Consider the following 15,151-nt stretch of genomic DNA (forward strand, 5'->3'; position numbering starts at 1 on the left):
TCATTTGAAATAGCAGCAGCAGGAATCACACTTTGCACTTCTGTGACATGTGACACTGGCAGAGATTTCCAAAGGCACAAATAACAGTTGGGCACCTAATGGCCTTTGAAAGTCAATGGGAGTTGGGCACCTAACTTTGAAAACTTCCCCTATTAATCTGAAAAATGTCTAATATTCAGAACATCAATTTTCTATGTCATTTCAAAGATGACACCTTCAGCAGCATAGCACTCAGAAGGGAACATGCCACCTACTGAATCATTGTTACTACTTATTGTAATACCTGTGTTGCTTGAAAGTCTACTATCCAAGCACTGACTTAACCTAGCCCTCCTCAGCTTAATCTGATGGGATCACACTAACTCAATGGTGGTTTAGTACATCTTGTATTTCCTTATGGTAATTAATTTTACAGGACATCTCTGCAAATCTGAAAATGTCTTAGCAGGGCTAATTTGCAGGATTATTTTAATGCATAAAACTAACCAGACTGCAAAAAAAAAAAAAAAGCAGCAAAGGAGAAGCGCAAAATGGAAGTTTGTATTAAGAATCATGCTGTAGGGGAAATAAGTCAAATGTTTGATGTTTCATTCACTTCTCATTAATAATAATCTTCAGGAAAACACTACATTAATATGACATAAATCCTTCAGCAATGAAATAATAATTTTTTTTTAAAGTTTAAGTACTGTAATGTTAAACCAAATTAATACTAGTAAATGGCAACTTCATCTCTCACTGATGTTGACCTGTCTAAATAGTGGAGCACATTTTATATGTTCAATAATATCCTTGCTTACAAACATCAAAGCAGAACATACCATAGAATGGCGTAACACCCTGGTTTTTAATCTAATTTTTTCTGCTATGTACTTAAGAATGGAGTGGGGGGGGGGAGTTCTGAGTGTCATCCTTAAATGTGAATTTCCTTCCAGATGTCAGTTTCTTACAATCTTAATAGTACTTTACAGTATGCCAAGTTTTAGCCCTTAGCAAAATTTCTAAAGCAACACTTTTGAGCAAAGGTATAATTATGTACACATAAAATCCTTCTACTACAATCATAGTAATAATAAAATAATAATAATGTTTTTGATCTTTACAGGTGTTCTCTGTATGAAAACCCAAAGGGTGAATGTGTTGATTATTAATTTGCTCCTCATACAAAGACATTTTAGGATTATGTAAGCACGTGGCACCTTGGTGTGCATTTTTTCTTTTCCCTTTTTGCCCTTCAAAATTAGATTGTCTCAACATGTCATAGATTAGTCCCCTGCCATCCAAAACTAATGAAAAACAGCCCTTTTTCAACAATGTTGGATTATGCTGTCTTGATGTTCTGTTGACGTTCACCATCTGCTTTTAGTGCCAGATTTAACAATGAAACAAAAAGCTCACTCTGGGCTTTGGAAACATCAGTGTGGGTGAATATATTTAGTTTAATCAAATAATTAAAAAAAAAAACTTTTCAAGGTGAGCACAGGATTAAAGCCAGAAAGAAAAATTAAAGCTAGTGACATTGTATATTTGGAGATAAATTAAGTGGCAGTGATGGAAAGAGGATATTGCCACTTGACTTGTGGGGGGAAACTAGGGCTTAACATCTTCATTACTGTTCCTACACTCAAATCTTTGTGCTGCCAATGGAACTTCTATTTGTCTCTTCATCTGTATTTCTATCTTTGACATTTCTAAAGCACCCATCACTTCTGCATTTTGACACAGAACAGCAGAATGTACCTGGTTTACTGGGCATGTTTCCTCCTTAGCTGTGGAACTCTGTAGCTTATAATCAATCAGGTTAGAAAGCAGTTTTCTACTTGAACCATGCCCCCTTGTGGGAGGAGTAAGGTACTGAAACCACTGATGCTGATGCTTTGACTATAAAGGATGAGATGCTGTACCCTATTGAAGTAAATGGCAAAATACTCATTGGCTTCAATGGGAGAATTATTAATAAGATCTATCTCTGATCAAACTAAAGCTACCATAAGATATTATGTAAGTTCATCTACAATTAAATGGAGATGTATGAAGTGAGATCACTATCCTGTTTCCATTAAGGTCAAATGTAAAATTCCTGATTTCAGTGGTGTGGGATCAAGCTGTTAAGCAACAAATACAAGACAAAATAACAGGAAGGAATTTTTAGAAGTGAAAGCGATTAACGATTTCTTAACAGCTGAGCATCTGGTTAAGCAATCCTCTTATTTTGATTAACTGATATAGTCTTAATGTCTACCAAACTTCAAATAAATGGAGACTATTATCAAGCAGAGAAATGAATATCTGGAAGGTGCTTACCTTTGCTTCACATTTCTTGTGGCAGGCATACTTGCAAACTAAAATAAAAGCAAAGAAAATACATAAGCAAAATACTTGGTAATTCCTCCACCCCCAACATCTCTTTAAAGCTGCCTTCTACCAGACAGCCTGTTAAATCCCAGTTTTTCCACCGAGGTGTACTTCATTTCTTTACAATAAAAATACCAATAAACAAATAACAAACAAACTCCTAACCAGGTATCGACAGTGCAACCAGGCTTTAGTCTGTTTATCCTTATGTGCAACTACGCAGCCTGCCCTGAAAGATTCATTAACTGTAGTAATCCCCTAGCACTCTTCATGTATTCTGTCCTTTTATTTTAATAATATATTTTTGGTATAATGTTAGGGTCCAAACATCTTGATACTTGCCTTTACAGCTCTCCACACACCAGAGGTGCTATGAAAATAATAGGTATAAATGGCAAGGATAATGATGCTAATTTGTTTCTAACAAATTGTCTGAAGCACTAAAAGATCTGTGAATCACTTCAGCAAGTCTAGAGAACAAAATGAGTCAGAACTTTCCAGTCATGGTCACTTGAGAGTCAGGGTAGGATCATATGTTTCACAATCCAAAATCGAAAGTGCTTTGCACAATACTATGAAAAGTGCATCCAAGTAAGAAGTTAAAGTTTACAGCTCTTTAAATTACTAGACTAGATGAGATCAGGATGACTTGGGTGATAAAACAATGGGTTTGGGATTTATAAAATACTATTTTTCTTAAAGGACAATTGGAAGAGCATCCAGACAGACACTGAAATAACTGAAAGGCAATAATATTGCATCCAGAAATATTCACTGATATAGCCTTATAATGAGGTTTGCATTGTGTGTACCTTTTCATTTACTGTTTAGTTTTGATTTATTTTCATGTTATGTCCAGCCTTTTGTTTACTGAGAGTCTTTGAGAAAGCTGCAACTGAATTTTAAAAAAAGAATATCTTTGTAAATTAAATATGTTGTTGAATACCTCACAGTTCCATTTGCAATAACTGTCAAGACAGAGTAAGTCAATGTTCAAGAATCCTGCATTTCTTAACTCTGAGGCTGAAACTAATGTTGCTTTCCCAGCAAATCCAGCCAGAAGGAGTAATACACCCAGAGTAATACAGTTTGCTGAAGTCTGCACCCAATTACTTAGTGTCTCCTGCCCCTACCTTCACAGTAGTATAAAAACAAACTTCCTAAATTGAGCACCAAAGGTTTTTAATCACAAATGGGCATTAGTAAGGTGCAATCCAGTGAGGTTCTCCAGTTTTCACTTGCTCTTGTATTTTTCATCAGTTCGGAATACATACAGTGCCAAATCTTGACTGGTAGTCCTTAGATGGTCAGCCATCTTTTAATTCTATGTCAGGATGCCCTCAACACTGAATGGTTGTCAAGGTCATAAATCAATCAATCAATCTCGTTGAATTCAGTAGTATGAGGCTTAATCATCTGTTATCTTATCTGATCTTGTCAGATGCCTAAGTGCCCTTGATTCTCAAGTCTTAATTCCCAAGAGGTGAGACCTTTTATTCTCTTGGTCGAGGCCATAGAAATATACAGTCCTGACTACCAGCAACACTTGTATGGGAGCAAACATAACGATATGAGTAATTAAAAATGTTTCAGTCCTAAAACAAATGGAGGATGAATTTTGACAAGGGGAAACTTGATTTTCTTGCCTGCTAACACTGGGGATGACTAAACTGATTAGCTTGAATTCCATGTACGAGGAATAAATATTTGTGAGAATTAAAATTTTGGAGTCTTTTGATTGCCGTTGATACTGTAAGGGGTTAAAAGTCATACTTGTTTTCCCCTACATTATCCAGTCCTTTTTTAAATCCATTTGAAGACATTCTATGAGAGAAGTATAAAATATGGCACAGTTACACAAACAATACCCTGGCACTGCAAGTCTGCAATCATTAAATGATAATTACAAACTCTAAACAATAGGGAAACAAAGCTACTGGGAAACCCTGCTGTTACAAAGAAAGGCCTATTTGTCTGCTTTGCTTGTGAATAAGCACAAGTGGTTGAAGGTATTTTGAAATGTAAAGAATGAAATTATATTTCATTCTAGAATGATTGCAGTTGTTTCACAGCTGGTTCATGTGCTACCGAATCACAAAGGTTACATAGCATGCAATATATATGGCTGGGGGCACAACCTGCAGTTCTTATGCAAGATAAATAGGCTTGGAAGGATTAGATTTTTATTGATAAGTGTCAATTTCAACAAGCACAAACCAGCAAAAAATATTTCCATTGATGATCATCAACATTTACAGATAGACAAAGTAAGAAAAATGCAGTTTGAGAACTTATTAGAGTTTGATTTAAAGCTAAAGTTTTGATTGGGGGGAGGGATAGCTCAGTGGTTTGAACATTGGCCTGCTAAACCCAGCGTTGTGAGTTCAATCCTTGAGAGGGCCATCTGGGGTGGGAGGAAAAAACTGTCAGGGACAGTACTTGGTCCTGCTAGTGAAGGCAGGGGACTGGACTCAATGACCTTTCAAGGCCCCTTCCAGCTCTATGAGATAGGTCTATCTCCATATACAATGTCGACAGTTTATGTCTGAACACTTATAAAGCTTTAACTTTTTGAATCTCAATGTCTACTGTCATTAAATAATTGTTCCCCTCCCGCCATCTGACCCTCCACAATTTCCCACAACTGTGAAAAATTAAATAGATAAACATCAAGAAAAATGCTTAAATATAAACACTGATATTATCTGTCAAAATTAATAATAAACTAAAAACAGAATTCAGCCAAGCCTAAGGATAAACATCCACTTAAGTGAATTGGGAGTTTAGTTTGAGTAAAGACTGCAGGACTGAGCCTTGCATCATCACTATCAGAAATGCTTATGACAAACATTGCATCAAACTGAATCACTCCAGTAACATTCCAACTCTGCACAGAACACAGGTCAAGACTTCATGATAAATCGCTGTTATCTCTACTAGTATGTGATTTACTAAGAACAGGGAATAAACAATCCAAAGTAACTTGCAAATGTTAAAAATCAAGTGGAGCCTTTTAGTTCAAATGCATTAGATTCCTTTTTCACGTACTTTATTGGTAAAATACTGGGATTCTACATGTACAACACGGTAAAGCTGTTTTAGTCTAGCTTCCCTGACAGCTTCATTTTCCTCAGAGTCCACAAATGCTCTCATTCATACCTGAACTGCCGTACTGCTAAGTAGTAGACCCAAGGTAATTCATTACTTTCTCTTACTCACTCTATAATATCACTAATAATAATAATAAAGCTAGATAAAAATGAACACACTGGGAATGAGATCACGGTCTGTCCAGATGCTGTGAGCAAAACAAGCATTCCTTTGTGTTCTGAGGTAGAAAGGAGGCTTTCTGTTTCATTCTGGGATGAAAGTCAAAATGTCTGTTGCACACATCACTGCTAAATGGCAGATCAGAAACATCCAGTAACAGTAGCACATATACATCCCACAGCAAAAGGGCAGATATAAACACCCCATAGCCTTTGAAGGTCCAGACTTCCAAACCAGATCTATAATTGGAATTTAACTCCATGGGAGACTAAAAGCTTTTAATCCACACACACAGTTGGGAATATTCAAAATTCGGATCCGGATTTTATGGTTTAAGGACATCTCTAAGAACAATAGCCACCATCTACTCTTCTATAGAAATGTTCATTCAAGGAACCCAAAACACTTACGTCCTTGTGAAGTAATATGGTAATCATAACATGCATTTTACAGATGGGTAAACTGAAGCACAAAGATACTTAGGGACTTGTACAAGAAGAATAAATAGAAGAGATTAGAATAGGACCTGCCGTGTGTGCTAACCACTTGGCCACATAACCAGATTATGCATTTCTCTGATTAGTATTTCATACACTGGGGAAGTATTCTGCTAAAACACAAACATTTTGCCAGCAGTGCAGGGCTGACCAGACTTGCTGGGGCAGGTATTAAAAAAACCTAATAAGGCTCCACACATGGGACATTTCCCGGGAATTAGCAAATGGCTGGGAGAAACTGCACCTTGAACCGTAAACCCACAGCCAGTTATCAACCCCAAGAAAGTGCCTCACACCAATATTTCAATTGCTATTTTAAGACCATAAAAAAGAAACTCAAGACTCAAGATTAAAAAAAATAGTGGTTATAGAGCTGGTCAAAATATTTTGCTCAAAATGCATTACAATGAAAAATGGCCGTTTTCCAAAATGAACAATTATCTTGGAAATTTTTCCTTTTTTAAAAAAATTGTGTGATTTTTCAACTAAAAAAAAAGAAAGAAGGAAAGAACAAAAATCTAAAACAAAGATTTTTATTTTTAGGTTTCTGTTGTTATGGGGGTGAAGGGCCATGGAACATTAGGAGTGGGGGCTAGTGATGTGGAAGAAAAAGGACTGGAACACAAAGCATAAGCCTGGGGAATGGGGAATGGGAGGGAGTAGAGGTAGAACAGGTAAACATGAGTTAGTATCCACACAGCGTACAAAAACTGTAGCTGGCAGAATCAAAAGGTTGGATAAATGCAGGCTCTGAAACAGGAGGGAGTGTTTCTTAACTGCAAAGTTGCCTCTTTTGCTGCTGCAATTCTGCAGAAACTCCTGGGAGAGCTGGAGGCTTTAAAGCCTTGTTGTAGGTGGCTATGTGAAGCGCAAGGTGATGGGGTGCTGCCAAGACGCACGGCCTCTAATCAGTCACTTTGTGACCTGGCACCTGTAGGAGAAGCCAGGGACAGCGAGGAAGCCAAGTTGCCCCTGCCTCCTCCACTGCTGAGGCTGCTGCTCTGGCAGAGTCACATGATGAGGTCTGTCTCATCTGTAACATTATCCAGTCCATCTCCCAGACAAGGCAAGATTGTTCCTTATGAAACAAATTCCAGTGTTTTGTCCAGTCCGGCTATAAACGCCATAAACAATAGGGGGTTCTACCACTGCCCTTGGGAGACTAACCCAAGCCAAAAGAAGCTTTCACTTTCCTAATATTCATCCTAAATGATCCTTTTCTTAATTTCATCCCATCATGCTTAGTGATCCTTCCTTTGCAGTACCCTCTAGAATTCCCCCTTCCTTGATGCTTACACCCTCTGAGTATCTGTATAGACAGATACACAATGCAGTTCTAACTGACATGTATAGTACTTTTCAAGAGAATTAATACCTCAGAAACTAGACAATCAGATTATATGAATCATCTCTTGACTTTCCATTTATAGTAACAACTTAATCCTAGAGGGTATCTCTTTTAGACAACTTCAGTGGCAAAAAGCCAATAATGCCTCACAGATAAGGGGCCAACAAACATGAAAATGTAAAAAAATGTTTGACAAATACAATATGTTCATAGCATATCAGCTGTTAAGGAAACAAAAATGACTTTTACAGTAAAAAACATTACATGACTTACAGTGAAAAGAACTCAATGAGCAGTTTTTACCAAACCGTGACATTCTTCAGAACCAATTACAGGTGATATACCAGCCAACTCGTCTCTAGACTATGGTCCGTCTGTTTCCTTGTATTATCACAGTTGATAACTGTCAGCAGGAATGAATCTGTTTGAAGCAGTCCAGCAGATTTAATCAATGTCACACTCAGCAAGACTGCTTTGGTTCCTCAGCTCAACAGCTGAAGGTCTGCATTCCACACATCAGCTCTGTTGTCAAATACAGGCCTTTCCAAATTTGTGTTTAAGAATTCTGGCATCAGTTCCAAGAACAATTCTCTCTAGCTGGCTGACACTGAAGTGTAGGGCATGCCATATTTAGTCTAGTTACTATACTTCAAAAAATCTCCTAAACAATAGCTCTGAGCATCTAATCTATACAATCACATTTCTTTTGGCCCGGTTCAGGTAAGTGCTTTTTGGAAGTTAACAGGAGTGTTGCCACAGTGAGGACTTTGTGATGAGGCCTAGTCACTATAAACCTTTATGATAAAAGTTCAGAAAAGTCATGAAAAAAACATCTAACGATAAATCTTATTAAACAAAAGCTTGGTCATTTACAACACATTAGAAACTGAAAGCCCATGTGTCAAACAGGTGTAATTTGTAAAGTCAATGTGACAGTTTATGGTTTTATGGTAAGTATCAGCGAGGGTAGGCGAGTGTGAGTGTGTGTTGTGCTGGTGGATTTTTCTTGCTCTGTGTGTGTGGCAAATGAGAGCTGTGTGTTGCTGTGAGTGGCTGTGTGTGTGTTTAGTGTTACTGTATGTACTGGGAGAGTTGTGTGGAGTTGTGGCTGGCACATGAAGGAGGTATGCTGTTCTGAGGGAGCTACACGTGTTTGGGGTTACGCTGTGTGTTCGTCATGTTGTTGTGGGCATGTGGGTGGCAAGTGGCCAAGTGATCGAGAATTTGTGCAATCTCTGAGTTATTTTTGATATCACAATGGTCTAGTACTCTAGGCATGGAAAGATGCCTTGCTGTCACATGGGTATTTTTAAAGTCAAAATGGCTGAGAACTCCTGACCTGCTCAGTCTCCACCCCATCCATCTGGGTGGATCCTAGATGTGCAGAGTACCATCTGTGGAGTCCAGAGAGATGGGGTATGATGGCGCCTATAACAGGGTGTACTGGCCCATTAAGCCTAAGGGGGGGGGTTGCAAGAGTCCATTCCAAGAACGTTGATGTGAGCACATGATATTGGGGTCAGAAAATGGTTGAAACTGGAAGAGAGAAGGTGGTTCTAGGGAGTTGGCAGTGGCATGGGAAGATCTCAGGACATTGTCACTTTTCAGGAGTTCTGTAGTATAGAGTGGAGCAGGCTCCACTCTCTCCCAGCCAATCAGAGGAAGCTTTCAGGAGGAGGATAGTATATACGCTGTCTTCCCTCTCAGAACAGTGTGCGCACGGACAGAGGAAGAAAACCTGAGCAAGAAGGCTATGCTTCTAATGAGCAGAATAAAGTCTCCATGGACAACAACAGAGACGGAGATGGGTACGAACTATGGGATTTACTATGATGGACCTTGCATCTGGGACACTGAGGACTATTTTGAATTACTCTCAAAATTGGGTGACTGGGCAACAAAATGGCAGATGAAATTCAATGTTGATAAATGCAAGGTAATGCACATTGGAAGATATAATCCCAACTATACGTATAAAATGATGGGTTCTAAATTAGCTACCACCACTCAAGAAAGATCTTAGTGTCATTGTAGATAGTTCTCTGAAAACATCCACTCAGTGGAAAGTAGCACTCAAAAAAGCCAACAGAATGATAGGAACCATTAGGAAAGGGATAGATAATAAGACAAATAATATCACAATGCTAATCTATACATTGATGGTACACCCACACCTTGAATACTGAGTGCAATTCTGGTTGGCCCATCTCAAAAAAGATATATTAGAATTGGAAAATGTATAGAGAAGGGCAACAAAAATGGTTAGGGGTATGGAACAGCTTCCATATGAGGAGAGGTTTAAAAGACTGGGACTGTTCAGCTTTGAAAAGAGACAACGATAGAAGTCTATAAAATCATGAATGGTGTGGAGAAAGTGAACAGGCAAGTGTTATTTACCCTTTCACATAACACATGAACTAGGGGTCACCCACTGAAATTAATAGACAGCAAGTTTAAAACAAACATAAGGAAGTGCTTCTTCACCCAATGCACAGTCAGCCTGTGGAACTTGTTGCCAGGTGTTGTTGTGAAGACCATACATTGCAGGATTTATTTGGACATAAATAAATAAGAACTCAAAATAGGGTTAAAAAAGAATTAGGTAAGTTCATGGAGGATTGGTCCATCTATGACTAATAGCAAGACGATCAGGGATGCAATACCATACTCCGGGCGTCCCTAAATCTCCAACTGCCAGAAGCTGAGACTGGACAGCAGGGGATGGATCATACAAAACTGTCCTGTTCTGTACATTCCCATCTGAAGTGAAGGGTGACCAGATAGCAAGTGTGAAAAATCAGGATAAGTGTGAGGGGTAAGAGGTGCCTATATAAGACAAAACCCCGAATATCAAGACTGTCCCTATAAAATCAGGACATCTGGCACCAGCCACTACCAGGAGACAGGCTACTGGGCTAGATGGACCATTGGCTGTACTGGTTCAAACCATTCTTATGTTCTTATAAGGCAGGGCTGTCTTTAGAATGATTTTACGGCACTGTTATACCACTCAATATTACTGGAGAGTTATTGCTAGTTTTAAATGGATTGTAAAGCACAATGAGAATTTATTTGTGCATATATGTATTGCTAAATCTTAAAGCATTCATACATGCAAATAAAGCCTGCAATTAGAAACTAGAGCAAAGTAGGTCTTTCAGACAAAACAGAAGTTTGCCCAGTTATTTCCCATTCAAAAACAAAACAACAACTAGAAGAGTCTTTTCAGCTACAGATGGACTAAAAGGACATGAAACAATTTTGACCCTTTCCACTTCCCACTGACTTTCAGGAAGACAAGCTCTAAAAAACCCAATAAGTAACTAGTAAGTCTGAGCAGCAACAAGATGTATGTCGAGTTATATAAGGCTGTGGTGGGTATATATGTCATAGAATCATAGAATATCAGGGTTGGAAGGAACCTGAAGAGGTCATCTAGTCCAACCCCCTGCTCAAAGCAGGACCACTCCCCAACTAAATCATCCCAGCCAGGGCTTTGTCAAGCCTGACCATAAAAACCTCTAAGGAAGGAGATTCCACCACCTCCCTAGGTAACCAATTCTAGTGCTTCACCACCCTCCTAGTGAAAAAGTTTTTCTTAATATTCAACCTAAACCTCTCCCACTGCAACTTGAGACCATTACTCCTCGTTCTGCCATCTGGTACCACTGAGAACAGCCTAGATCTATCCTCTTTGGAACCCCCTTTCAGGTAGTTGAAAGCAACTATCAAATCCTCCCTCATTCTTCTCTTCTGCAGACTAAATAATCCCAGTTCCCTCAGCCTCTCCTCATAAATCATGTGCTCCAGCCCCCTAATCATTTTTGTTGCCCTTCGCTGGACTCTTTCCAATGTTTCCACATCCTTCTTGTAGTGTGGAGCCCAAAACTGGACACAGTACTCCAGATGAGGCCTCACCAGTGCCAAATAGAGAGGAATGATCACGTCCCTCGATCTGCTGGCAATGCTCCTACTTATACAGCCCAAAATGCCATTAGCCTTCTTGGCAACAAGGGTACACTGTTGACTCATATCCAGCTTCTTGTCCACTGTAACCCTTAGGTCCTTTTCTGCAGAACTGCTGCCTAGCCACTCGGTCCCTAGTCTGTAGCAGTGCATGGGATTCTTCCGTCCTAAGTGCAGGACTCTGCACTTGTCCTTGTTGAACCTCATCAGATTTCTTTTGGCCCAATTCTCTAATTTGTCTAGGTCCCTCTGTATCCTATCCCTACCTTCCAGCATATCTACCACTCCTCTCAGTTTAGTGTCATCTGCAAACTTGCTGAGGGTGCAGTCCATGCCATCCTCCAGATTGTTAATGAAGATATTGAACAAAACTGGCCCCAGGACCGACCCTTGGGGCACGCCGCTTGATACTGGCTGCCAACTAGACATGGAGCCATTGATCACTACCCGTTGAGCCCGATGATCTAGCCAGCTTCCTATCCACCTTATATGTCCATTTTCCACTCTGTTCCTCTCTTAGTCACAAGCACTTGAACTGAGTTAAAAAAGAGTATCCCTGTTTTTCCCTACAAATGCCCCTATTTATAGCTTTCAAATGCAGAAATGGGACTTACAAAATCCAGTTGACCATTTTTCCAGCTGAACGTGTGACAATTTTTCTCCCCACTGTCAAGATGAACTCAAAAGGCACACACACCTTTTGGCAATATTTCAGCACAGGTAGGATTTAAAGCAACTTCATGATATACAGGAGCCTAATTCTGATTCCACTGATTTTTGCCATTGACGTCAACGGGGGCAGGAAGCTCCATAAAGTCAGTGTGCCAATGTAATGATTTTTGCATCACATTTGTGTCATGAGGCACAGAGACAATATGCTGCACTTCCCAAGGCCTAAGTTACTGGAAAGCTAATGTACCTGCTCAGTGATTGTAGAAGGCGGAAGTGATTTCTGGTGGATTCTAGCCTACTGTAACCCCTGGGCACAAGGATAAACTAACTTATTTAACATGGAGGGCTTGGGGGGGGGAGGTTTAAAGTAAGGGGCTAGGGCTGGGGAGCCCTGCACAGTTTGTGTGGGTGTTTTTTCCCTTTTCTTTTTCTTCTGGCTAGATGATCAGAAAACATGTTTTTCTCATTTTGCTGAACTTTTTCAACCAGCTCTACAACTAAACAGCAGCAGTGACATGAGATAAAGATCAACAATGAAAGACATGAAAAATAACTGTGCAGGAACCATACAACAATAATTTACAATAAGAGTAAGATGATAAATGAGTTTGGGTGGGACAGAGGCATGTTTGAGTCTAAAATGAGAGAGAGTCCCCTCGTGATGAAAGAGAACAGAAGTTTGACCTTGATAGCAGAAAATGAGGATTCTATTTTTAAGAAATTATCAGTCATATGCTGATGATATTGCAATACAAACAGTCACTATAATAGCAACATCAGCTTGTTCATTTCCTGTGCCCCAGCACTGCCTCCCTAGATCATTTTTTGTTTGTTTTTCATTTAGCACAAGACCTTTCTATTTTTAAACTCCAACTTAAAAACAAAGATAGTATTTGATGAATCACACACTATTGAACTAGATGCACAGGGCCAGCATAAGGCCCTGCACACCACTTAACACTAGTACAATGGGCAGAGAGGTGCTCTAACAGAGCACTCAGACAGGAGTGCCTGTATATCCCATTCAGATCTCTGCTGGCAAGTGCTGAAGGCCGCTTTGGGAGAAGCTAGGGAGAGAGGGACCATTTCCGTGATCCAGTGATCCCATAACAGGATGTGGAGGGGCTATAGGCACTATTTCAACCCACATTCTGGAATAGCAGCTGTGGGGAGGCTATGCAGTTACCCTGCAACTTGGACTTGAGTTGGGTGTAGATTTTATCCTCCCAGCCATAACACTCCATCCATAACACTGTACTCCATCCATAACAGAGTATTTGTGCTTTATTGTGGGTGGACTTTGCCACTAGCATAATTTTTTTATTTGCTACTATTGAGGTAAACGTAAGAATTGTGTCCCCACATCTACAGCATTCAGAGAATTAAATTCAGAGAAAAATATTGTGATATTATTATTGCAAGGGCAGAGATTTGTTCTCCTCATCTAGATCCACTTGCTTCCTGTAAGAGGAACAAAGTGCTGGTAGAGTTTTAGGCACTGACTTTCAAATGAGCCCAAAGGTTTTAGCAACCTCTTCCCTGCTCCACCTCCTTCTAAATTTGCAATGGGATTTGGGCACTTAATTCCCTTAGGCTCCTTTGAAAATCCAGTTTTATTTTGTATTCCCTCTGGGTGTTGATTTAACAGAATATTACGGTTTGGTGGGGTTTTTTGGAATTATGATGATGTTCTCATTGTATGATTGAATATAAAAACTGCTGAATATAAAAAATATGAAATGGCTGTGATGTGATGACTTCAGTCTTGTGTGAGACGATTCAATCTTAATCCAGCATAGAACTGGGGGCTATTTTTTAAATATTGTTCCTCTAACTGAACAGGCCTGATGTTGCTATAAAGTGAGTTTGTCCAGTTTCAGGTAAGTCTCTCCTTTAGCTCTTCAAACATACTAGTGACATACAGGACTCTCTTTGAGAAGGACAAAACCTTGTAAACCAAGCAAAGGTTGCAAACAACGTGATCCTCCAAGGACCGACTGAGGTATGTGGTATCTTGACCATGTTTCAAGGACCCTCTTATTTAAATGTCATTTGCAATGTCAAGAGGCTTAGCTAGCACACTAGTCTTTCACCTTTTTAAACCTGAGTTCAGATCCCATGTGGGTCATAAGTGAAACTGAGTTTGCAGTCTCAACCGAGTCTCTGAAGCTTCCTTCAGCCCCCAGGGATGTGTGGTACAGACCCTTCAGCATCACTTCCAGGAGGCTTACTCACTTGACACCTCTTATTTGAGCTTTGGGAGGTTCATTTTGTTATGCTTTGTTTCCTCTGGGTTATTGCTTTCTCCCATAAATTGCCCTTTTCTATTTTTGTTTTAAAAGCCATCTGTAAAACCAAATGTGGCTTTTAACCAAAGACATCTGAAGCCTGTTTTGTGACTCTCTCTCACATGTGGTACCTAGAGTGGTGTGTCACATTGGTCATACGAGGTACTACGATATGCAGTGAATGCATACTTTAGGATTACACTGAGTTCACCTACTTCCCATATGAGTCATACCTGAAGATTGTGCATTTTGGGTCCATTCAAATGGGATCAGCTTACAAGTTTGCAGGTATACCCCAATGCATTGCAGACACTAGCATTGCTGTAAGACTTGAAGGTCAGACTTGCCCATTTTTTTTTAACTTATATTTCTGAACTTGTTATTAGTAAAGAACAGAGGCTATTCATTGAGATCTCTCCCTTAAAGTGTCTGAACTTCAGCTTGCAAATACCTACACACTTTATAATCACAAGCGCAAATCCTGGCACGACTGATTCAGCTCTTACCATTCTGAGTTAAATGAATTTGAGTTTTATGGTGTTTACCACATGGAAGCTTTTCTGAAGTGACCATAAAATCTGAGGTTTGTGTTGGTTGATATGAATGTTCAAAAACATGTAATAGGATGTTTAAGAATAGGAAAGTATCCCTGTATGCCTGGCCAAAACTCTCCTCCTTGCCTCCCTCCCAAAGTGCTGTGTGAAGGTTACTCCTCTAACTGTTACCCTCAACCCCAGAGATGGTTGCACTTTAGT

The 15,151-nt window shown here is 39.6% G+C and overlaps 1 protein-coding gene across 1 annotated transcript in view; it reads right to left on the reverse strand.

Annotated features, from left to right (window-relative positions):
• The window catches only part of LOC112109441 (tensin-3), a 352,165-nt gene that overhangs the window by 230,442 nt on the left and 106,572 nt on the right, over positions 1–15,151 (reverse strand). The window contains exon 4 of the mRNA XM_026654112.2: positions 2,305–2,342. Within this exon, the coding sequence (XP_026509897.1) occupies positions 2,305–2,342 (38 nt within the window). The remainder of the gene's footprint in view (positions 1–2,304; positions 2,343–15,151) is intronic.

This window comes from Terrapene carolina, unplaced genomic scaffold (assembly GCF_002925995.2).
Source record: "Terrapene carolina triunguis isolate 2854851 unplaced genomic scaffold, T_m_triunguis-2.0 Scaffold180, whole genome shotgun sequence".
In the NCBI taxonomy this organism is placed as follows: domain Eukaryota; kingdom Metazoa; phylum Chordata; order Testudines; family Emydidae; genus Terrapene; species Terrapene triunguis.